This window comes from Physeter macrocephalus, chromosome 12 (assembly GCF_002837175.3).
Source record: "Physeter macrocephalus isolate SW-GA chromosome 12, ASM283717v5, whole genome shotgun sequence".
Lineage (NCBI taxonomy): Eukaryota > Metazoa > Chordata > Mammalia > Artiodactyla > Physeteridae > Physeter > Physeter macrocephalus.
This window is the reverse complement of record NC_041225.1, coordinates 66362772-66388584: the sequence shown is the minus strand read 5'-3', so window position 1 is coordinate 66388584 and position 25813 is coordinate 66362772. Positions and strand designations below refer to the sequence as shown.

General features: G+C 35.9%; 1 protein-coding gene across 18 annotated transcripts in view; it reads left to right on the top strand.

Annotated features, from left to right (window-relative positions):
- NRXN1 (neurexin 1) overlaps positions 1-25813 on the top strand; it is a 1147673-nt gene that overhangs the window by 535585 nt on the left and 586275 nt on the right. For 11 of the 18 annotated variants that reach the window (XM_024118760.1, XM_024118765.1, XM_024118762.1 and 8 more), the window contains 2 exons: positions 1224-1250; positions 19139-19261. In XM_024118760.1, coding sequence (XP_023974528.1) covers positions 1224-1250; positions 19139-19261 — 150 coding nt within the window. The remainder of the gene's footprint in view (positions 1-1223; positions 1251-19138; positions 19262-25813) is intronic. The other 7 variants (XM_024118772.1, XM_024118771.1, XM_024118769.1 and 4 more) reach the window with 1 other exon arrangement.

Here is a 25813-nt window from a genome sequence, read left to right as displayed (position 1 = left end):
ACTTTTTTTTAAGATTACTAAAGAACCCATAGTACTCTTTTACAGTTCTGTTAGAGTTCCCTCTAGTGACAATGATAGGTTACTACAAGTCAATCAAAATTGCCTAATTGCAGTAAAGGGGCTGTTAGCCCTGGGAGGTGGACATGCTCGCTCATGGGAATTTTCCAACAGCAAAGCATTCTGTGGAAAGAGTTGTGTAGGTGCTGATCCTTGGCTGTTTGCAACCACTTTTCTGATGCGGTTGACGACACATGACAAACTCAGCTATATGGAAACAGAATCTAGGTTTGTATTTTTCATGCTCCCCAAAGGCATTAAATACTACAACCAAAACCAACAAATATTTATCTATACATAAAATAAACATAAAACATGCCACATGATCCTTTAAAGATAACCCTTATAATCACAGTCTGTGTTATCCAGATTAGACATTCTGTTCTTAGGGAATCTGATTTTATATAAGAAGAAAGTATAGGAAAAGGAAAATCAATAGCAGTAGTTACCATGACACTTATACGCAGAGATAACATTGTTAGCTCCTAACAGAGGGATAGGCGTGTGTGCTCCGAAGAATGACCCTAACTCCTTAGCCACTAGAGTTTCTAAAGGAAACAGTTGTTTCTTTCTTCCTCCAATTAAAACAAGGCACGGAACCCAGCTAACACCTGGCTCTTACCTTTTGTGCCCAAGCAAATAATAATAATAATAAATACATTAGGGGGAAATGAGAATAATTTCAACTAGCTCTCCATTTGACCATGACAATTCTATAGGATTCTGTTGGCCTTTGTGGGATGATAGATTTTGGAGGTTCAAGATGTCTGAGCCTAGCTGAGCTTGCACTGTACCCCATTGTGACGGAGCACTTTTTAATTATATTGAAAACAATGATTTGTTCTTTCACAGATGGGGAGAAAGCTGCAGCCAGTCGAAGCCAAGCATCCTTGACAGTTAACAATTCTTTATTTCACTTAGATTTGTCACCATGTAGCTTTGTTTGAATTGGCCATTTTTTACAAAACCTTCTAATTGTTGTTTCCAATGGTGCAGTTTTATAACAATGAATCTGGGCTCTAGAAGTGTGTAAAGAATAAATAATAAGGAGTGGCCATCTTTGCATGTGTCTGTCCCCGGAAGGGTGGACTGTGATTTTATTGGATGTCTGCAGCTGTTACCTTGAAGGATAAATTTTCATTTTTCATCTATTCTTCCCCATCTAGATTGTATCAGGATTAACTGTAATTCCAGTAAGTGCCTATTCAAAATTTTTAAAATGTTATTCCTCCATTATGATGTAGCTAGTCAAGGAAAAAAAGGGAGCAAGAGAAAGGCGTTTATAAAACTCATGAATTCACTTTTGAAGTATACCAGTCCATCATCTGGGTTGTAAAAATTCATTTTGAAATCCGTCCAGCTGAAGACTTTCCTGCTTCAGTTCCCACCTCTAAGTGGGGAAAGAGGTGACAAATATCTTGTAACAGAAGGTGCAAACGTCTCTGTAGACCTTTGGATAAAGCAAATAGCATTTGTATTTTGGCAGATCTTGGACTCCAGTAGTTCTCTTCACAACCAAATTAGGAGAAAATACTGTGGGGTCTTATTTCCTTCACTTTCTGTTTTTATCTCTTAACTCAAATATAGAAGAAAAGAAAAAAATCTTTTCATGTGAAAGTTACTATTAAACCCTTGTAAATTCAACCAAAATTTTACATTGGAAAACGTGTATTTTTCCAAGTTTTATGTATATACAGACAAGTACTTATCTGAGGAGTTTTTTCTTGTACATTATAACTGTTTACATCATGAATTTTTACATCCTAATCATATATCTGCAAAAATAACCAAAATCCTTCAAATCTGTGATATGCATGCCAAATGATGAGTTAGAAAAGATGCATGGACTGAGTTTTTTGATTTGGACTAGAGAACTTGAAAGGATGTAAGGACTGTGATTTTATTTTGAGTTGTAGCATTATCTGAAGTGTAAACTTATTTTATTTCTTTACGTAAATATTTAGGTTTTTCTTTTCCAGGTTTTGCTGACCACATTAAGGAATCTCATCTAATATACCAAAGTTGTTAGTTATTTGACTAAAATGGTTCTAACAAGCTTCTGATCTTCCACTGTCATAGTCAGTAAAACATTTTTTTTATATCCTTGGAAAATGCTGAATGTGAGTTGATGGCGTCTACTCCCAAAACCTTTGGCTGTGTTTCCAAATGTCAATAAGTCATCCTCTGAGGAATAAAATGACGGTCTCCAACTTACAAAAACAAGAAGCTTTATCTAATTAAATGCATGCTATTTCAAATACCCGTGCTTCTTACAACTCAGATTTGTCTTAAAATATTTTAATATTCATTTCAAAGCAGAATAAAAGCCAGTCTTTCCAAGCATAGCAATAAAAAGGTAACTGAATCATGATTTATGAAAAATTAAATTATTATACTATCATACAGGCATAAAAATCATCTCAAACAGAATACAGTTCCTGAACTAATCTCTCAAAGCTCTAACACAAGTAGAATTTTTCAAGTATACATCATCTCTTCTCAAGCCCCATCTTTACCACACTCTCTGAAAAGGAAGGAGCACAGGTTTAGAAGTCTGATACCATGGTCCAGTTTGCTTTCAGCTCTGGAGCATAGATGCAGACAAAGTGGCAACTCACAAAATCTTTTCCCAAAGCCAGATTTGTGACTCAGTGCAGCTGTAGATGTTCTTGATTCTCCCTGGATCTTAGAAAATCCATGTGAGGAAACTATTTTTCTAGACTTCTGCTTTAATTTTATTTATATTAGGCATACAATAAAACATGGGTTTTTATTTACAGAATATAACTACATAAGCTCTAATATTTAATGGAAATTAATCCCATCAAATGTGCTTCTGTGTTCTCAGCTCTATCAATGGTTTTTTAAAATACTTGTTTATAGTCTAATTACCCTTGTTAGCTACTTCTCTTCATTTGGCTTATTATTATAAGACTGATATTAAGCATAGTATTTTCTCTGGATATTTCACAGAATAATACCTTTGAGGACAAAAGTTTTTGCTGGTTAGTGGATTTTTTCCCTTTTTAAGGAGTGTGTGTTACACTTAAATCACTTGAATTAAACCAATGATTGTGAGCTTTCAGTGCACACCTCAGACAGGACTGCAAATGCCTTAGCTTGACAGCAGTCACTGGAAAGAACATTCAGTGATCAGGTAATGTTTTCATTTCCTTTGCCTTTGTTTTATTTGGAGAATAGTGGGCAGATGTAGCAGAACTCCGAGTTCCATCTAGAATTCATGTTATTACTCAACTTTGAGAATAGGGAGGAACTTATATTTCAAATAATGCAAATCGAAGTCACAGTGATAAATAAGCAGAGATGTCCACCTGGACTGCATTTTGTACCCAATAAAAAATATAAATAAAAGACTTGTATCTCAGTATAACTTGTAGTTTAATGAAAGATTGACTTACTACATGTATCCTCTGTAAGCCATAAGTTTGTCTGAAACTGAAATGTACATTTACTAAATCACAGCCTTCTACCACCACTGTATAAAAATTATACCATACCTAAGACATCAACTGTGTTTTGAGCTTAATAAGAAATACCTCAATTGATGTCTTTAAGAAAATTTCCACAGGAAGTATACAAACTGTAACATAAAAATTATCTTACATTGAGAATGAATATTAAACTCTAAATTATTAATATTGAATGGAAATCTTCTCCAATTTCTCTACACTTACTCAGAATTGCTCTGCTGTTTCCTGTAGTCACTCCATCCTTTCTCATCACCCCTCCACCCTCCCTTCCTCAGTTTACAGGAGATATTACTTGATATGGAAAAGAAAATATATAAAGCATCAGACTCTCCAATCTTTGCTACTGAAGAATAGGTAGTAAGTGAGGAGGGCGGAAGGTCTAGCTGCATTGCATGTATTCAGACCTCTGGGACTAGGAGATGTCAGATATGTTTCTTTTTCAGCCCTTCATGTGTCAGTAGTTTAGATGCAGCAATGGAATCTTCCATGCACAGGCCAGGGGAAAGCCTTTTGTTAAGGTCCTTTTGAGAAAGGGCTGATTTGAATTCCAGGGACCATCTCTGTCAGATTCTTTGTTGCCACCTTTCCCCCCTGCCCCATAGGAAAAGCTGTCAAGAATCTTTAAATGGAAGGAGAGAGGCTGTTTTTATTTGAAAATCAAAAGCTTATTTTTATGTGTGTAAAGGGTATTTTTTAAAAAGAACCGTCTCTGTGAATAGCGGTCATGTCAGTGTCAAAATGTATGCTTTGATCTCTCCGATTACAAATGGAATGTCTCTGCACACAATCCCAGACCAATCTCAGTTCATTGATGTCCACTAGCTTATTTCATTGCTAAAATATGTTTGTTATCTGCAGCTTGGTATTAGATTAGGTCAGTATTTGCAGATTCACAGATGGGAAGGTGAACACAGAGGTGTTATTATATGGCCCTCCATCCTCCTCTGTCCAGGGCAATCAGACTATTCTTGCCTCCCCAGTCAACTCCAATATGGAGAACCGTAGTCTACTATCATAAAATCATTTCATATGGGAGTTGCTAAAAGAACCAGCATCTTTTAATGCAGATAAATGTCTTCCCTGGACAGTGAAGGGTACTTCAATAAAGGTAGATGGAAAAGGACTGTCTAGTCACGTTCTTTTGACATAAAGATCAATTATTTGAATTAATGAAAAAAAGACAAATTACAGATGATTTTACAAAAAATAATTATTATAGAAATATGTACAAATACCAACTAATCATTAACAAATTATCACCAAAAGAGGCCATGTCAGACTGAATAGTACTTTGTGACTGAGACATGAATTGTTTGCATCAGCCAGTAAGTGTATGAGAGTCTCTTGCCTAGTCCATAGTATTGATTGACTTAAGACTTTTAAAAACTATAAAGAACACAAAAGAAATTTTCTACCCCTTGTGAAATTTTCTCAAATGCATTATTAGTAGGGCCTGTAGTAAGTACTGTTAGAAAGGCCATTGGTCTTATTCTGCATTCTCTTTGTCTGCCAAAGTATGTAGCCTGAGATAGGGTGACCAAGACAGTCTCAATTTCAAATTTGCTGCCCAGTAATTCCCAACAGTACATCCAAAGTCATTAGGCTATATGTTTCTATGTAATTTTTTTCTGATAATTTGGCATCGTGGTAGGGTATTGCTTGCTTCAATAGTCCCATTTTTTTTTCTTTCTCTCGTGTTCTAGTAACCTTACAAATTGTTAGTATTATAATCTGAAGGTTTAAATACATTGAAAATTTGAAAACTAAACTTGCTCCTTTCAACTATAGGTGAGTCCTAATTGTCATATAAGTAACTACTTTAAAGATGTAGTGGATGCAAGGAGGCTTCTGTGATTTTGTTTTTGTTAGTGTTTTCTTTCCTTTTTTTTTTTTTGTCTTTTCAAGTCAATGACATAATTATGGAATATCCTTCTTGCCCACAGGAAAGTTTGGGGCCGCCTCTGCATTCATATAAAAAGTAGCTTTTAATAAACCCATGTTCTCTGATGTTTACTTTGCTTGTTTATTTGATTATTTGTGTTTCTTTAATCCTTACACATATCTCTTCTCCTGCCCACCTGCTCTTCCTTCCTACCAAGATTTACTCTTCTTACTTCTCCATTTCCAATGTTGTTTACTCCTGTTCTCATTCCTCTTGTTTTCTTACAAGAATAAAAACTCTCTGGGTTGAAAAAAAATATTTTAGTAGGCAGAGCTTCCAACTATTTTTGGCTTCTTACAGAAAATGGTTTATTTAAGACACAGAGACAACAAAATTGGAGATGACATTAATGTGGACAAAGTGTCAAGGGTTGAAGTTCAGCTCCTTTTATTTGTAGTTCATTGTCTAAGGATTGGAGAGAAAGGGAATCTAAGGCCAAGTACTTAACCTCACTTTTGATTTGGAGATAGTGAAGAAATGCTCTGAGTAATATGTTATCGGAAAATGTACTATGATGGATGTCTGGAGTGGATAATAAGATCTTTGTATTATCATTTTATTACCAGAATGAAAAGATCAACTGGGTATTAGTTGTCACCAATTTTTTTTATGTAGATAAAAATGGAAAGCAATAAAAGAATGCAAAATGTCAACCAGTGACACTTAAGCCATATTAGATTGCTTTGATCAGGCTGCCACTTGGCAGGCTACTTAAAAAGATATGAGGAAATTTCTGGAGGCTGGCTGTTGTTAACATGAAACAAATATTCAGTTCAGAGCAGCTGCCTGGTGCCTGAAGAGCAGAGAACTACAAAAAAGAGCCTCTGACTCTGCCTCCATAAAACCATCCCTTGATTTGTAGAGTTCTGTCAATCATTGCCTCTCAGTGACTGGTGCTGTCCATCCACCTAGGATAGGAACTGCTCAAGGAATAAAGGAAGATGAACATATACATGCAGAAAAGAGGAGTTTTGTTTGTTTTTTCTGCTGTTGTCATTTTTTAAAGTTTAAAGTATATATGAAGGAAAGGAAAAAGAGACAGTTTATGAATGAGTATTTTTAACAAAAATCTAAAAGAAATTACATATAAAATATAGAGACCATAGATTTCTGATGAAAAACAAATAGCCAAAACAGGCAAAGGGAATTGGCACATGACAGTGAGTCTTTAAAAAAATATCAAAATTGGAATAAAATTTAAGGAGAGCCCATTTGGATTTTCCATATCTAAAATTTATGAGAATTATAAAGAAGAGTACACATTTAATGACTACATAGATTGTGCAAAATTGTAGTGTGTGGGCTTGATAAGTAGAAGAGTTGGGTCTATTTTAGTGAACAATTAATTGGTTTATTGCTTATATGCAAATATAAAATGCTGAAGTGTTTTAAAAGATTGCTCTTTTGTGCAGGTTAAGAATTCATCTTGAAATCATGCTCAATTATTAATTTATTCAGTAAAGCATTTTCTTATTACTATTGCAAAAGGGTGTGCTCAAAGTAATACAAAATTCCAGATTGGCATTGGCCAAATTCATCAAATTCTCTTTCATTGTTGAAAGTTAGTATTATAACAATGGCCAAGGTAGAAATTGTCAGAAAAACCTGTAAAGTTTCAGAAGAAACATTCTGAATTTGATATCCCCTTGGCTTCTGTGAAAAGGAAATTTTCTTTTATACCACAAAATGTCACAAATTGTGAGACCACAACCTGCTGGTTGGAGGTTTTTATTGCGTTATTAGAGAGAGCTGGTTTCTAAACATTTGCCATTTCCTTCATAGCTTAGAGTTTCTTTTTGTTTTTTCTTTGGTAGGGAGGTAGCATTTTAGCATGCTATCATTGATCCAGAAAATCAAGGTAAAAAATATGAATTAGACATTAGACATTCCTAGCCATTATTACGATTTTTTTTTTACATTTAGTCAATCTCATTGTAAAATGTATGATTAGAATTTCATTCATTTTAAAGAAAACAATAATTTCTTTTTTGTATTTGGAGCATTTTGTCTTTTTACTGATGTGTCTTTAATGATTCAGGTTCATACAGAGTTAATCCTAAAGGATCAGAAAGACTAAAAAGTACTCAAGAACTTCTGTTTAAAATAGCCTCTAATCCTTTGCACAGCCTTAATGATGTGCCTTCAATGATGATCTAAGGTGCCATGTCAAATAACTGGTTTTACTAGTGTAGACAAATATAGATTCGAATTTTTTCAAGAATGTTTGCATTCCTAATTTTCCTCAAAAGAAAGCCACTAACAATTTACACTTTGTCAATTGCTTACCTGTCAGAGAATATGAAAACACATGCTATGATTGTGGATTTCAATTCCTCATGTAGTTGATAGACAGGAATTATGCATCTGCTACCTTCTAAAGTAGATGCATAATTTAAAAGATGCTTTGTCCACTTAACCACAGGTCAGACAGGATTAATATAAGCCTTCTAGCTGAGCTTCCTCTCTTCTCTGCTGACTTGCTTCTGCTTGATTATAGCTTCTACTTTTTCATGTCTTCTGCTTACTCATGGTGTCTCCTACCTCATGGTTACTGTTCACTGCCTCTTCCTGTGCATGTCTTTTGACTTTTTGCTGCTCCTTCAGCTGTTGACTCAGTGTATGCTATGTATTCCAACTCCCCTAGAAAGAGAATCTGTATATTCATTACTTATCCCTGTCGTGTTGAGCAGAGATTTCAAATCATGTCACCTCACAAGACACTGACCAGATTTTAGCTTTGGGGGCAGATGCCCACTGGTGATCCAGTCAGCTGTCCTCAGAGCAGGACAGTATACTCGCCTCCAAGGGGATGGAGGAGCAACAGGCTTTCCCCACAAACATCTTTTCTCCAGGCTGTCTGATTAAAAATGTTTTGACTTTAACTGTGAAATACCCTTGAGGATTACGATTTCTTCAACACATTACTGGCAAACATACGGTACGTAAGTCAAGCGGGCAGGGCTCTTTAAATCAGGGGGGAAATGCATGGGACCATCAAAAAACTTGGAGATTGAAATATTCAGTGTGCTCAGAGCTCTTATCCATTTCTTTTCACTTGTTACCGATGGGAGCAAAGAGCAAGATGGATAAGAAGTGTATTATGAAAGCAGTTTCCCCAAAGGTAAAGTAAGAAATTCTAAGAGTATTTCAGTTACTATTACTTTTATTTTACTTAATATTGGATTGTTTGTTGTCATTTCTTCTTTGAATGCATCTTTCATACAGTTGTGAGAATTCTTCACCCTCGCACCTTCCGGGGAGATCAGACTAAATATAGGCTTGAAATATTTATGCATAGTGCTATTGAAATAAATGTGTAATACGTGTATCTTTAAAAATATAGGGTCATGGTGTGCAAATGTTTTGCAACAGGTTCTTTTACTTCAGCAACGTACTGTAAACATTAGGTCCAGTATGTGACTATAACATGCAGTATTTTAAAATCTGATCTATTGCTTATTTCAGATTTTATACTGAAGTGATATAAAGCAGGTCCAGGTCACTGAGCCAGTGGAAGAAAGATAAAATAGGGAGAAAACATTTATGTACAAAAATAAGTTCCATGATGATTCATCAGTGACCTCAGAGCAATCAAATGAAAACTGATTGGAAGCATCTGTGAGCAAGATCTTGAGAAACAAACCAGATTGGAATAACCATACATGAAGAGATACTTCTAGATGTGTTGGTATAAGTTATCATCATTGACACTAACCCACTAAAGTGAAAGCCTAACATAATCTCACCATAGCAAGACTGACCAGGAACAAGCACACAGATATAACATTACTTCTAGCAGTTGGTTGACCAGCTTCAGGGACCCTCCAAACACTCTCTCCTGAGATTAACCAAATTAATCTTGTGTAAGATTTAATTGCTGAGAGCCATTGCTGTAGTTGGGCAAGCACCGTCTTAGAATATCTCCTGTTTAGTAAGGCAAGTCATTCATTTCAGAAGACTGTGATCCCAAAACAACTTCAAACAAAAGAGTAATCCCAATATTTTTCCAGTTACTAAAATAAATAGTCAAATAGAATCATAGCCCTCAAGTTAGTGACTATAAGTAAGCCTGATAAATAAGCTAATTATGATAAAAGAAACAATGAAGTTAGCACTATTTGTTATTGCAACAATAAAATCCAAAATAAAGAATTTAGTAAATCATTGTATCAATGCTTTGAAAAAAAATTATATTATCATTCTAATTTTTACATGATGAATGAATGACTTATCATGTATTATTTGTCCATAGCCTCCTTTGGGCAATCACTGAGGAAAAAAAAGAAAAACGATAAAAACAAATGAGTTGCTACAGTTCAAAAATTCTAAAGACAAACTACCCCTTATCATATGCCTTAGAATGCATTTTCTTAAAAAAAAAAAAAGTTGGTCGTAATGTTTACAACAACTGAAAGCTAGATTTTCAAACACTGATATGACTTACTTGTGAAATGAAAAGAAGGGGACAAATAAACTTAACAAAGCCAGAAACTTACTTTCTTTTTTTCCTAATATGCTTCTTATTTGGGGAGAAGATTTTTTACAAGAATACCCCCCAAAATATTGAAGGACTCGCATTTAATGATATTCAGATGCACTTATAGTAACACATGGGTAAAGCCATTGTTCCTTGAATTTTACAGAACTGTACATTATTCTTGGTCTTCTCATTAAAATGAATTCTGTAGCTATTACAGTGTGTTTGGATGAGAAATCATATATTTAATTTAAAAATCTTTGCATTTGTGACTATAATCCATGGCTTTGTTTATGGAATGTCAAGTTGAATATTTGTAAATTTCCAAATGCTCAGTATCTGTATACTTTTTCATTTTTTTCATTCAGATAGCTTGGCATTGTGTAGGTATTACATAAGACATGTTTAAGTAAGTGTCAATATAAATCAATATAATCCTTTTCATGTTACACCAACGTTGAGTATATTTTCAGGTTAAAATGCTTTATTAAAATCACATTAAGTATTTAGTACTTTATACATGCAAGCTATCCTATTATGTGATAAGCATTTCTTGGAAATGACCTTTTTTCCTTAAAATAAAGTCACAGTCCAAATTTTTCCTTTCATTATAATAGGTTTATTTTATTATGCTTCTTCCCAAACCAGCCATTTGAGCTAGATTAGATTTAAAGAAACCTCTTTTGAAACATTCTTTTAGCAATATATTTATATAATTTGTGTTCATTTTTACTGTGTTGTAAATATAATTATATTCTTAAAAGGTAATTATATTTCTTAAAATGTACATTTTTTACATCAAAATGAATTGCATCAGAGATATTTATCCTGGTCTGTCATAAATGGGTACAATCAATATCAAAGCTATATGTAAAGGCTAAATGTTTCTTAGTAGATCATTTGAACCTTGTTTATTCACTTGCCTAGAGCTATGATATGTAGCCAGAAATGAAACAGGAGGTGAAGCAGCTATATATAGTGAATTTTATTTTGTAGATGATGGAAAAGGGTTAGTATGAGTTAGGAATATGGCAGAGGAGTCTTTGTGGGGTATTTCCAGCAGCTCTCCAAGGTCAGAGCCTTTTGCAGATAAGATCTGTGTTTTCTTATAATTAAATACTCATTAAGCCTTGAATCCTCCAATTCCTAAGCCAACTATTCTCTTTGCATTTGGAAATTACTGACTGCTGGCCTTGGGTAATTTTGCTCTCCTAGGCTCTACACATCATTAAATTAATTTTCAATGGAAGTAAACAGTGAAGCTGTCTAAATAATTAGCCAGATAACTGAGTTATCCAAGTACTCCAGTTATTTGACTTATCAGATTTCATGCTGCCAAATATGAAAACAGAGGGATGAAACTTTATTATTGACACTTCTTAGTGAAGATAGGCATTAAAAGTTAATGGAGTTACTTTTCATTAACTATTTGACTTAATTCAATACAAAAGGTATTTCATCTACCATAAAAAAAATTCTCACAAAATCTAAACAGATACACCCATTCAATAAATAATTAGTGAATGGCTTTTAGGTTCAAGACACTGAACGATAAGACATAGGATATTCTCTCTGAGGTTTTAAACCCATTTAGGGGAAGATAACAATAATAATGGCAGTATAATACTGATAATAATATTACCGTTACTATAATTGAGGGTGAACCATGTACCAGGAATTGTTTTAAGTAATTAAAATGCCTTAAATTTATATTGTAAAATGTTTCTATTATTAGCTTATTTTACAGATAGGAATACTGAGACACAGAGACCTTATATATTTTACCCAAGGTCACACAGCTAGTAACTCATGGAACTAGGATAAAAACTCGGATAATCTGTGAATCCAGAACACATGTACCAGACCAAGATATACACATTCTAGAAAGTTAAAAAAAAAAAAAAGAAAGATTTAAGTAGCAATCCTATCAAAGCAAATATAGTGTAATTAACTAGCATGTGACTATTTCATTTCTCCAGTGGTTTTTAAAAGTTTACAAAATGTCTGTCTTCTGTTACTGTTCATTTTTGAAAAACCCTCATCTCCAAGCTTAATCTAACTTTATATTATTTGCTCAAAGTACTTTTTAATTAGGGAGGGATATTCCTTTTTTTTTTTTTTTTTGTCCAGGCCTTGCCTCATGTGGGATCTTAGTTCCCCGACCAGGGATCGAACATGTGCCCCCTGCAGTGGAAGCGCAGAGTCTTAACCATTGAACCACCAGGGAAGTCCCAGGGAGGGATATTTCTAATATTTTTAATATAAAGAATTTTATTTGTCCTTAGGACTCTATACATGTCTCGTTGCCTATACAGTAAAGGCAAATAGCTATTTATAAAAACACTCTGAATAGTTCCCAAGGGTGTCTCCATAGCTAAGTTGAGGAGAGCTTAAGGAGGGTTAAAAAGGGAGGAGTTAGGTGGCTGGGCTAGTACCTCAATTTCATGGCTGTTAGGGTGATTAGTCCGTCCAAGGTCATGACTGGCACCAGGCCTGGCCAGCAAGACAGCTCTGAGACAGACAGCTTCTCTGATACCCCAGAGGCCTTGTCATTAAGGACAGACAGTATGGGGAAGGTGACCCAACCGTTTATCTTACATTGATAAATGAAGTCTTGTCTGCACATTCCTGAATATAGAGCTAACTAAAGGAAACTTTAAAAATAAATAAGCACAAAACTTAGACTCTTAATTAGGGGTGGCTCAAACAGCGTGCAATTTGTGCAGTCACCCAGGGCTCTGTGCTTTGAAGGGCCTGCGCTTGCATTAATGCTCTGCTACCACTGTCCTGGAATGCTTCATTTTGAACAAGGGTCCCATGTCTTCATTTTGCACTGGGCTCACAAACTCTTTAATTGGTCCTTCCCCTAGTAAGGTTAGTGTATATCAAAGAAGAATCTGGAAGTGCCCTTCACATGTTTCTAATTTTAATTGGTAATTAACTCTCCTAGCTGATTCATGTGAGAAATAAAAACAAAAGAATTCTGCTCCCAGCCCAGTAACTAAAAATTGAGAAAGATAAAACAGAAACATTTAATGAGGAATTACTCTCCTTAGATTTTAGTTTGTTTGTTTGCTTGTTTTTCAAGCAGAGGTCTGGTTATTTTTTAAAGTAATTATTTTAAAATCAGAAACTAATGGTAAAGTCAAATAGCAGGCTGAAGGTGTCATAATTACAACCTGAGAAACACATCCTCCTGTCATTTACGGGCATAAGTGCTCTTGCCAGGAGCCATGACTCAGGCAACCAGCAGTGGTGGCTCTTGCTTCTGTTTCTTCTGGCTTTTCTCTCTTCCTATTATTGTCACAATGACAAGGCTTGATTCCAGCTTCCCACCAGGTCCTGCTTCCCACTAGAGGCTATAGTCCTCAAAGTCAATTGCCAAATAAAACTTGGTAGTACTCGGAAAAGTTGATATAGATAGACACCTATTTTATATATACACACAAATGTCATGCATTTTAATGAAGGCTGCCATTCTAAATTTGTAGAACAGGAAAGGTGATTACATTTTAGAAGTAGAGGAACTTTGCAATTGGTTTATGCCATTTACAGCGTTTTAAAATTGTTTTTAGTTGTTGTTGTTGTTGTTGTTGTTTTTGTTTTATGGATAAGAAAACTCAGACCAAGAGCAGGAGAAGAATTAGACTGAGTTAGCAAAATTAAGCTTATTTTGGATTTAATGGTAACAGTGAATCTAAAACTCAGGTCTCCTGACTCTTAAGCTCTTGATTATTTTTCCATTACTTATTTCTTTAATATTCAACGTAAAGATTCAGGAGAAAAGGGAATCTAAATTGTCTATTTATTTATGTGTATCTTACAGAGACCTGAAAAGTACAAGCTGGCTGCCTGTTTTTAAAAAGTTTTATTGAAACAAAGCCACACGTTTGTTTACATATAGTCTATGGCTGCTTTTGCACTACAATAGCAATGTTGAGTAATTGCCATGACAACCACATTCTGCAAAGCCAAATATATTTACTATTGGGTCCATTGCAGAAGTGTTTTGACCCCTATTAGATCTATTAGAAATAGATCTATTAGATCTTTTTTTCGAGAAAGCTTCTCGAAAATCTAAGTTGGGGCATTCCCAATGCTTGTGTGATCAGTGTTTGGTACAAAATAATTTTTAAACTAAATTAGTAGGATATGGGTGCCACATAACCCAGAATGAATAAGACTAGTTAAATGGGATAAACAACAGATATAATATGGACCATTCGATTTCAAAATTTCATAATTCTAAGATGTATGGTGCTGTAATTTCTAATTCAATTGCTGGGTGCTATAGGCAGTTTAATGATCAAAAAAATTGAACAGTTATGTATAAAGATAGAACCAATTTATATGCATAAGGCAATGCCAATCTTTTTTTTTTTTAATTTATAGAAGAACTTTGGAAACTTTAGGATCCACTTTCATGTGATGCCCATCTTTAGGCCACATAGCTGTGGTTGAAAAGACACAACCTGTTCTTAATAAAATGGAGATAGATAGATCATTTCTAGAAGGCAAACTAAATGGTTTCCTACCTGCCTATTATCTATGCAGTTTGCTGGGTTGTGGCTTTGCAGAAGTCCCCATTCGAATCCCCATGCTTAAATGGCTTAATTGAGTAAACAGATTAGCTACTCAAATTACTAGATAGTTATAAAATAGAAATTACTTACATCTTATGTCTAAGGCAACGAAAAGGAAGCTAGAACCAACTAGTTTGAACTCTAGTGAGAGATAGGATACCTGATACAGATGGTCCATTTATGTAGTTAGCATCTTTAAAATATACCAGTAGAGGGAGATAGCTACCTAAAGGGTATGTAATGAGTCTCAGCTTTGTGGCACTCAAGTCTAAAAGTTTTAAAAATAAAAATATAATTGGCTTGGGTTTGATTTTCCCAAGCTACATCCATCTTTCAACTCTAGGGACAGCTGTCATTTTAGTCTGTTAGACATCTTTGATCACATTGCTTCTTAGATTTCTTAGCTTTGTTTTATTCTTCTCTATTGCTCTTTAATGTTTCTTTCCTCACATTCAAAAAAAACAATATAAGTACTTCACAGGACATTTGCACACAAGGCTTTCTTCCAAAAAGGATCCAAAGTTACTATTATATACATCTTGAATATAAAGTAAATTTGAAATATTCGTGAAATAATAGGAACAAACAAATGTTAAAATAGATTAAAAATATGCTTGCAAACAAACCTGAAATCCGTCAGTGATGTTATATACATATATATCAACTAACCTCCCATGAAGCTGTCTGTAAAATGGGGGAGTTGGGTTAATTATCGCTACATCCCTTGGAAGCTATTCTTTTCTTCATTAAATAAATTCATTTATTGACTTATGCCCAAATACTTTCAAATAAACTTTAAAGTGATTAGCAAAAATAATTTAAAATAATTAATTAGGGAGAAAAGTCAATATGCAGGGGGTATTTTTAAAGGAAAGAAAAGAATCAAGTTGCTGAAATTAAGCACAAATCCTAAATCTTGGTTTCCTGATAGATAGAAATAAGGAAAGGCAATCTGTTCCGTAACTCACTTGATGTAAGAGGATATGGCCTATAAAATCTTCGAGAGAGAGCTTATGAACTTAGACTTTGTAATTAAAGGAGTGTTGAAAATGCATGCTAAAGGGAGGATAATGCAGATAGACTAAAAAGGGTAGCTTTGAATAACTCTGGACCTTGATATGTATAATAAATGATGTTCTAGAAAAACAGTTTTTTTAATTTGTAAGTGAAGAAAATCTGTATTTTTAAATCTGACTTTAAAGAGCAAAGGGTTACTTGGAAATGTTTTTTAAAAGCCCTTGCTGGAGTTTTCTGATAAAAAAACTCATCACTTTCCTAAGGGAGAAATGAGCCCCCTAGAGGGTTCTGTAGAATCCAGGGGTTCTGGGTGATGCTTTGGGGGACAAGCTAGCCTGCTTCTTTAACAGCAGAGCAACTTCCCCTTTATGTGATTTTTATATTCTTTATGCGTGATTACAGGTAGAAAAAAATAATTCCAACGTTTTAAAATAATAATAAAACCACTGCCCCAGTTCTGTAGATATTCACTCTATAACACTCACATTAATGCTGGGAGTAAGGTGTTAGTACCAATGAGACATGTTTTGATATCCCCAAAGGAAAAAGAAATCTTAAAAGGAATTCAGATCATTAATGCTTTGAATGACTATAATTTTGCCATGGGGACAAATGACTCTGAACTCCAAAATTTCAACAGTTAAGCCATCTTCCTTTACCAAATACATATGTTTTAAATGTCTGTGAGAATGTGAGATCTCAGACGCTTTGCAGACATCCTCTAGACCATCTCCTCACTTTGTAAGTCTGACTTCTTGAGACTACAAGAAGCTGCACGTTTTAGCAAATTGCTGATTGTGGGTGTATCTAGTACCAAACTGATCGGTATCATGTCTTTAGTACCAGCCATTTCAGTATCCCTGAGTAGAGGTACAGTGTATTTTTTAGAGATTTCTTTCCACCATGATTTATGCAGAAGCTGTGTAAGATTTCCTAACATTGTGATTGTTCTGTAGAGCAAGCTGGAAGTCATGACAAAGAGCAACTTTCCTAGCCTCTTCATTTAGATGTGAGGAAACTAAAGGTCACATTAGCTGGGAGGCAGTATAATGCAGGGGAAAGTATGCAGGCTTTGAGTAGGTCAGACCTAGGATGGAACACTTTTCTATCACATTTTAGCTGTGTGACCTCGGGACAAGTCGTTTTAGATTTCTAGGCCTTTGGTTTCACATATGCAAAATGATAATAATGTAAAGATGAAATAAGTTAATAAATAAAGTGCCTGGTACATAATAAGCATTTACTAGCCTCTAACTTCTTTCTTAGTAGCAAATTAAGGACTAGCAACCACAATTCTTAACTCCCTGTCCCAGGCACTCTCCACGACACTTCATGTTGCATAGATAACATTGTTTTGAACTGAGAATATTAAGTGCTTTAAAAAAAAAAAACCCTGTCTCCCTAAATTAATCTCTTCACATTTTTAATAATGCAAGGAAGGAGCTTGAAGTTGGCCCACAGAGATTTTCATGAACCAAAGGGTTATTTTTAATTGGGTTTTGTGCCTGTTGTTATGGAAATTATTGTTTCGTAGATGAAGCATTATGATTTTACTGCAAGATCAAGCCCAGAATGGGGTATAATGATGATATCATCCTTATGCTTCTTTTTCTTGACAAAACACTTTTAAATTAAGAGAATGGGAGTGAAGCTGCTTCAAAAGCACACATTTCTAAGGAAAAAAGATCTGCCCTATAAAAATAGCTTTAAAATGATATATTCTCTTTTCAAAGATCAAAACTCAGAAAGGCCCTTGCTGCTGGTAGGATGATAAGATTCTGCAGTTATTAAACACTTCTTTCTTCACTGTTGAAACTAGAAAGAGTTCCTTTGATCCTGGAACTTGCTTTCAGCAATTGGTCTCAAAGCATTTTTGCAGTTGTTGAACTAACAGGCTTCCTCTAGATATTTAGTGATCAATCTCTCAAAACGGTTCTGGCTAGACTAGTTTTTATTCATGTATCCAGATGCAATTTAACTTCTCTAAAGAAACAAAAAGAGATGATTACTAATTTTAATGATGGTTCTGTTTAAAGATAGGAGGCAGTTCATCGTGCAAAATTTAGCTTATGTCACTGGCTCATTTTAAGCCTCAGAGAAACCCCCAACCAAGGAAAACAGAACCTGTATCATCAGTAATATCCTAAGAGAGAAATCAGCGGGCTTGCTGGATAGCCTGTGGTATTAAAAGCAAACAGTGATCTCCTGTTGGACAGACTACTGAGGTTTCTTCTAGTACTTGGTTCCCTAATTTATTTATTTTTCTCTCTTCTCTTTGGCCTTTTCATACATCCTCTATGGTCTTTGGACATTGGCTGGTTTGGCTGATAGAATTTGGTGGAAGAAATTGTGAACCCCATTCTGATCCTGAGTTAGTTGAAAGTCTTGTAACTCAACTCAGTGTCACGTCTTTAGTTATTTTAGTATACATATAGAAATGTCAGTACCTAAAAAACAGGGCAAAGTCTATCACCAAAAAATGTATCATTAAAAACTTTTCATGATTTTTTAAAACGAATCATAATATCATATTATTGGCAATGCTTATTTTTTAATAAAAAATTTCCAGTTCTATTGAAAGCTATTTTTTCCCTTCGTTTTTATGTGGAAGAGAGACATTTGTCTAACTTTGTCATTTCAATAATTTCAAAATACCTCCTGAAATAACCTCTCTGTCCTAAGCCAATTTAAATTCAACTTGCACAGGTTTTCCTGGGTTCACTTGCGGTTGCTTTTCCAGTAGGTTATACTTCTTGTCCTCTTTCCTTTGGTCCTTAGCTGGGCATCACTTCCCTGTACTGCTACTTAATCTCATTGTTTTTTCTTCCCTCCCACTCAACACTCGGCCCTTTATTGGCAGTGTTTTTTTTTCACTTTCTTCACCTCCTAAGAGTCCATTCTTTTACCTGTATGCACTGTCTGTGCCTCCACCAGACTTAGTTCTCAGACACAACATTCCATACATTTAAGAAGCTGGTAAACATTGGAGGTACATGATTTAAGAGCAAAGAGCAGCCATCACATAGTCTCGTACCCAGAGCTGCCTCCTTGCCAGTCTAATCAGCCAGGTGCCATTCACTGAAAATGGTTAGCTAATGACCTGTGGTCACATCTCTCCCCAAGGTCAGAGGTTTCATGACTGCTAGCTCCTTCATTAGCAAGGAAGTAATAGGGCAAAATCAGAGAATTCCTGAGGGAGGGAAAAGTGTGTGCAGATTTGGGAGGCTTCCCAATGCTGTATTGGCTGTGCCTATTTATGACAACAGGTGCATTCATTTGTCTTTGATCAATGTGTAATGTTAAAGATCCTTCTTAAAGTGTTACAGCTGAATGTCTGTTAATGTAATTTTCCTTGCTTGCTATGACTCTAATGGGCTTGAGAATTGATCCAGCCAGTCTCTCCTCTCTCTGTCTCCTTTTTCTCTCCTCTTTCTTTCATTTCTTTCTCTCTTCTCTCTCCTCCCTCTCCCTCACTTCCCCCCTTCCTCTGTCTCTTTCTCTCACTCTCTGTGAGGTTCGTTTGCTTGACTGATTCTGAGTGTCCATAATGACTGTTTGGCATATTCTACAGGCAAAGGTCCCGAGACCCTTTTTGCCGGCTATAACCTCAATGATAACGAATGGCACACAGTGCGTGTGGTTCGTCGAGGAAAAAGTTTAAAGTTAACGGTGGATGATCAACAGGCCATGACAGGTAAAGCCCCATCACCTTTGCCTTGTTGAAGCTTTAGACTTTCCTGTTCTTGCAGTTGACTTTGAAAACCAAGTGAACAACTTGAAGCTGATACACACAGTTCATTTCTTATTCCAGTTCTTCCAGCAACAAGTAAATTTAATAAGCAGCATGTTAAGTGTTTTTTTCTCTCAAGTGAGCAACAATTTTTGTCATGTTCTTTTCCATTTAATAATGCAAGAAGTTATATTTTAATTTTATGGCTTGATAAATATCTTAGGGCTTTATAAAATATTGAAGTTATTGTTTGGATGCCAATTTCTGTTCAATTTCTTTGTTTCTTATATATTTAGTCAATGAACAGAAGCAAGTTATACTTTTTAGCTTCTGGGTATATGGATAGATATGCTGGCATTCTGTCAGGTGAACTGCTTTTTATTTTAAGCTATAATAGATCATTTTTGGCCATTTACCTCCATTGGTTAAATTCTAATGTTAAGAATGTCAAGTTCAATCCCTGATTTGTAGATTCCTGACTGAGGTGAGCCACATAAAGGTGCATCCCGGAGACATAGGGAAACCGAATGAAAGAGGAATTGGTGCACCTTTATTCTATCTGCTGAAAATAACTTCAAGCACATGACCCGCTGGGATATTAGCTCCTTTTTCTTTTTTAGAGAATATCTCCCTGTTAATTATTTTGGTACAAGGCACAAGACAGTCCTTGTGCAGCAGAGAAGTGTGTGTTCTACATTCAGTCTCAAGGGGGTTTCCATACTCAGAGATCAGATGATTGTATCAATGTAGAAATATCATGTATGGGATTTTAACCTTTAAGAGAATCATTCCTGAGTTCAAATGAAGCAAACTACCAACTCATAGATCTCTTACCAGCTTGTATTTCATTAGCCCTTTATGGCTTTCCAAAACTTTTTTCTACACGTGGGGGCAACGTTGCTTTTTTTCAGAATTATCTGAAGAGCTTTAAAAGGATCAGTTCCTGACCAGACACCACAGAAAGTGTGGGAGGAGCTCATCATTATTATTATTTTTTCTTAAAATCTCTAATGCAGCTTGTCCATGGATTGGCATTTAAAAACCACTGCTATGTTATTGTCATTTTATTCTCCCAGGAAGGAAATCAACCAGGGATCCATTAGCATAAGCCTTTATTCAACATTGCCAAACATGAGAAGTCTCTAAAGAAACTGTGTGAACTTAGGGAAGGAAGGCAGAATTTTTTTAGGTCTTTGGCAGGAGTGTTAGCTGAAGTTCAGCTAGTTTTGGTTAAAGGCAGTTCTTGGAAGAAGAAAGAATTGTTTCTATAGATTAGCATCCGCTCTTTGGACAATCTCGGTTTTATCAAAAGGGGTAGAAATTAACAGGGTCTAAGGTCATGTGCAAGAGGTTGGGAAGAAATAACTGCCAGGGACAAGGACATGTGAGAATCACAGTAGAACATTCTTCAGTCCCTTAAGTTTGTCTCAAATCTCACACAGCCCTATGAAGTAGATAGGATATATACATTCTCACTTTATAGATGAGGAAGCTGAGGTTCAAAGAGGTTAAGTGACTTACGTTTCTTTGAAATGCCATTGTTACCAGAACTGAGAGAGCATCTAGATTTATTTTTTAATTTTGTTTATTTGTTAACTTTTAAAAATTTGTTTGCTTTTTGACTCATGGTTCATTTATTTATATTTATTAATATCCTAATATATGTATGACTCTATGATGAATACTTTCCCAGACATAACATGATTTTATTAGCATAATATATACACACATATCAAATCACACAATGACCGATCATGTAGGGTAGCATGTAATGTACTAAACGGTTGAGTAAATAATTCATGTTCTTGGGGTTCAGAAGAGCTTAAAGGTTTCAGGAATAGCTTAAAGCAATAGATAATATCTGAACTAGGCTGTAAAGAAAGGATAATGCAGAAGATAAAAGTATGTGGGAGAGCATTCCACACAGGGAAGGATGGCTTAGATGGGGCTAGACAGACTTATGTTCAGGGAACAGAGAAGGTTTGTTTTGTTTCATGTAACCATAGGACGGTTGACACGGCTAGAATGGCCTTTGGGGGCCAATAGGTCAGTGCTCCGAATGAAGGAATTCATATTTCATGGGTTTTCAGGCAGTTGGAAGTTGCTGCATTTAAGCTGGAAAGTAAGCTAAGAGAATATTTTTTGAGCAAAATGAATCCTGTGCAATGTACTAACTACTTCAGGATGTAAAGTAGTAAAGTCCTGTACTACAGTGAATGAAGAAGGTATAGAAACAAAAGACTGGTGAAACACATTTTTAAAAAATTTTGTTTAGAAATAATTTCAAATTTACAAAAAATTTCAAAAGTAAAAAAGTACAAAGAATAGTGATATACTTTTACTATGGTGAGCCTGTTGTCCTATTTGCTTTGACATTTTCACTCTCTCAATTTTTTGTTAACCAACTGAGGATAAGTTATATACTTAATAGCCCTTCATTCTAAATACTTCAGTGTGCATTTTCTAAAAATAGGAATATCCCTTTACAGAACAAAGAGTCACCAACTTCAGTAAATTTGCATTGATACAATATTTTTTTAACATCTTTATTGGAATATAATTGCTTTACAATGGTGTGTTAGTTTCTGCTTTATAGTTTTATCTGTTCTCTCATCCATATTCCCAGTTTGTCAGTTGACCCAATGTTGTCTTTTGTAGCATTTTTGCTTCCATCAGAGCATTCAGTCTAGGGCCAGACATTGCATTTCATTTTCACGTCTCTTTAGCCTCCTTTAATGGAAAACATTACCTTAGACTTTCTTTGTCTTTGGTGACATTGACAAATTAAAAAGATATATAGTCCTCTGACCTTTTATCAATGTAAAGTCACTTTTTGGGCTTATCTGATGTTTCGCCATGATTATATTCAGGTTTTGCATTCTTGGATGAAATACATTGTTGATGGTGTGGTCTTCTTACAGTATCCCATCTGGAAGGAAATGATGTCCATGTCCTTGACTCATGATTTTAATGCTTGGTCAACATGTTGCCCAGTTTCTCCACTGAACAGTATGTTTTTCTCCCTTACAACTAATGAACTGTGGAGAGACATGTTAAGACAATGAAAATATCTGCACTTCATCAAAAATTTGCCCTAGATGTATCATCCACTGAAGATTTTGCCTGATCCAGTCTTTAACACAGTAGTTACAAATGATTATTTTCAAACTCCATCTCTCTTTCCACATTTAGAGTCAGCACTTAGTATTCTACTATATACAAGAGCTATCCCTTCATTCTTTCTTTTTCTTTCTTTCCCTTTCTTCTTTTCTTTTTCTTTTCCTCCTTCTCTCACCATCTTCCTCTTTCCTTCCTTCCTTTCTTCCTTCCTTCCTCCCTTCCTTCCTTCCTTCCTTATTGGTATAGACCCACAAGTTTCTATATTTTCAAGTAGTTTGTAATTACTTCACTTAATTATTTTGGTGCTTAAAATGTCCCTGTTTGGGCCACTGTGAATCCCATGAAGTTGGTCTCTGTGATCTTGTGACATGCCTCCACTCCAACATTTTTTTTAGCACTTCCTCACTTTCTGGCATAACAGTATATTTCAGGCACAACTTTTACCTGCCATGCCTCAGCCTTGGAATCAGACATTTACATTCCATTTAGTGGAGAATTATATTACAGACCAAGATCTAAGTGGTTGCTATTGGTATGCTCAGTGCTGCTTCGTGACCTTTTCAGGAGACTAAGATAGGAAATATACTCAAGCATATATACATATACCTGCATATATATATATATATATATAAATATATATATATATGCACACATATAGATATATACATATGTATGTCTTAATAGGTTTCTCCACATAAATATATACATACATACATATCAATCACATGTTCACATAAAATGCATATACACGTATTTTAGAAAACATGAGTTCACACTAGCACCTCCATATCTACAGCTTTGTTTCTTGACTCCCCCATTCCATGTTTTCATATCCCTTCTTCCAAGGTGGAATCTTGGCTCCCAGTGATGTCATTTTCTCCTTTGCCCAATCCAGTCATACATGTACAGTAATTTCAGAATTGCTTTAAATTGCCACACTACCACGAGTACTATGGACTAAAAACAATTCACGTTTAGTTTGTGATTCTTCTCAGTCCTTACTGCCTAAGATTTAATGTGTATGGTCAAATGCTAAGTTGATAAATAACTTTGATTAGTTCCTTTCTTCGTTTTTTCCTTTCCTTTTCCTTCGTTCCTTTCCCTTTACTGTAGTTATAGTAGTCATTTGAAATACAATTAGTTTTATTTAGTTCAGCTTCGTTTTTTCCCTCCCATTCTTATGTATTTAATTACAGTCGTGTGTAGAACATTAGCATGCTTTTAAAATCAGTGCAACACATTGTGAATTAGGAAGTGATGAATAGAGTATGAAAATGATCATTGTAACAGAAAATTCCAGAAATGTTCCCTAAATGAATTGCCATCTAATTTTCATTAAAATTTAAGATATATCTTTTCTTTTTTTTTTTTTTTTTTTTTTCTCCGGTACGCGGGCCTCTCACTGTTGTGGCCTCTCCCGTTGCGGAGCACAGGCTCCGGACGTGCAGGCCCAGCGGCCACGGCTCACGGGCCCAGCTGCTCCGCGGCATGTGGGATCTTCCCGGACCGGGGCACGAACCCGCGTCCCCTGCATTGGCAGGCGGACTCTCAACCACTGCGCCACCAGGGAAGCCCAAGATATATCTTTTCAATCGCATAGATTCCTACCAAACTTCTAAATGAATAGTTATATTCTATATTAGTCAGTTGCTTTCTTCAAGTTCCAGTGAATACATCATTCCTTTGTTACTTAAATGGTTGTGCATTTATCTCTCACCAGCAATCATAATGTTAGGAAGCAGAGTTCACAGATACTTATATGGATGTAGTTGGCTTATCGATATAGGAACAAATAAGTGATGGATTCAAAGGAGAACTCAGAGAGAACTGACTCTGTTGGGGGATCATTCCTAAGTTAATGTCACATGTTTCCACTCTTCTGCTCCTGGGCATGCACTGTTTCTTCACGGTGAAGTCACCCATGTCTCCTTGGCTGGTTAATACTGGGAAACTCTGGCACCTAAGACTTCATTAGGAATCCATAGGCCATTGGTAAGGTTTCGCTTATGATCTGAAAGAAAAGGAATTCCCTTTCAAAATTGCCAAATTTGGATGACAAACACATTTGTTTAACAGATATTTTTTCCAGGAGGTATTATTAAAATTATGAGTCTTAGTCCACCAACTCAGGGGTGCAAGAGATGGCACACTTATTAATTGACCTTATATCAATTTAAATCAGACCTTAGGCCTTTCTTCTGGGGTTTAATCAGTCATGTGCCATCACCCCCACTCCCACCCACACCCTGGATCATGCAGAAGCTCCTGTTGGCTTCTGTCTTCACTGGTTCTCACCAAAAAAGACAGTTCTCCAGGTTTGTCCTTTAAGCGATAAGAAACCTGTTGCTCCTGTCCTAGGTGAGGCAAAGGGTCTTTGCTGACTCCTGTCGCTGAAGAGCTGTGGTTCAGTCCGCCGAGGTTTCCCTCATCAGTTCTCTCCGAAACCCTGAACCTGGCCAGAGAGCAGGATGCTGGCACTCAGTACTTCTATATCCCACCGATGTTCATTGCTCTCTCCTAGTCAGTGGTAATTGCCTCATCCAGTTCAGCCCTCGAATGCATTCTGCTCCTTGCTTTTTCCTTTCTCGAACACCTTGCAAACGAGGCCTTCAGAAAAGATTAGAAAAAGTGTTGTTTTCCAGAAAGTTGGCTTCCACTTTCTGCCAAGTAAAAGCCTTTGAGGCAAAGTGCTACAAGGGACTTGGCTAGTTCCTTAGAACTGAAGGGAGAACAAAATATAAACTAGCATTTCAGTAAATTAGCCTGCCATTTACTCTTTCTCAAAACTGCCAAGGCCTTAGAGCAGAAATGATATTCTATCCTCTCTCTGTTGTGTAGGAGCTGAAAGTTGTTTCAGCTGTGGAAACCAACTTGCTCTTTCTCAGAGTTCAAAGAAGAATGGGCATGTAAACTGAGTAAACATTGATGATTCACACAAATTATGCATATTCTCCCCCCAGTACTCCACCCCACCTCTTCTGTTCCCCCAGCTCCCAGCATCTTGCTTCTCAGAACTAAAGACAATGTTTTGTTTTGTTTTGTTTTTAACATCTTTATTGGAGTATAATTGCTTTACAATGGTGTGTTAGTTTCTGCTTTACAACAAAGTGAATCAGTTATACATATACATATGTTCCCATATCTCTTCCCTCTTGCGTCTCCCTCCCTCCCACCCTCCCTATCCCACCCCTCTAGGTGGTCACAAACCACCTAGCTGATCTCCCTGTGCCATGCGGCTGCTTCCCACTAGCTATCCACCCTACATTTGGTAGTGTATATATGTCCATGCCACTCTCACACTATGTCACAGCTTACCCTTCCCCTCCCCATATCCTCAAGTCCATGCTCTAGTAGGTCTGTGTTTTATTCCCATCCTACCACTAATCTCTTCATGAC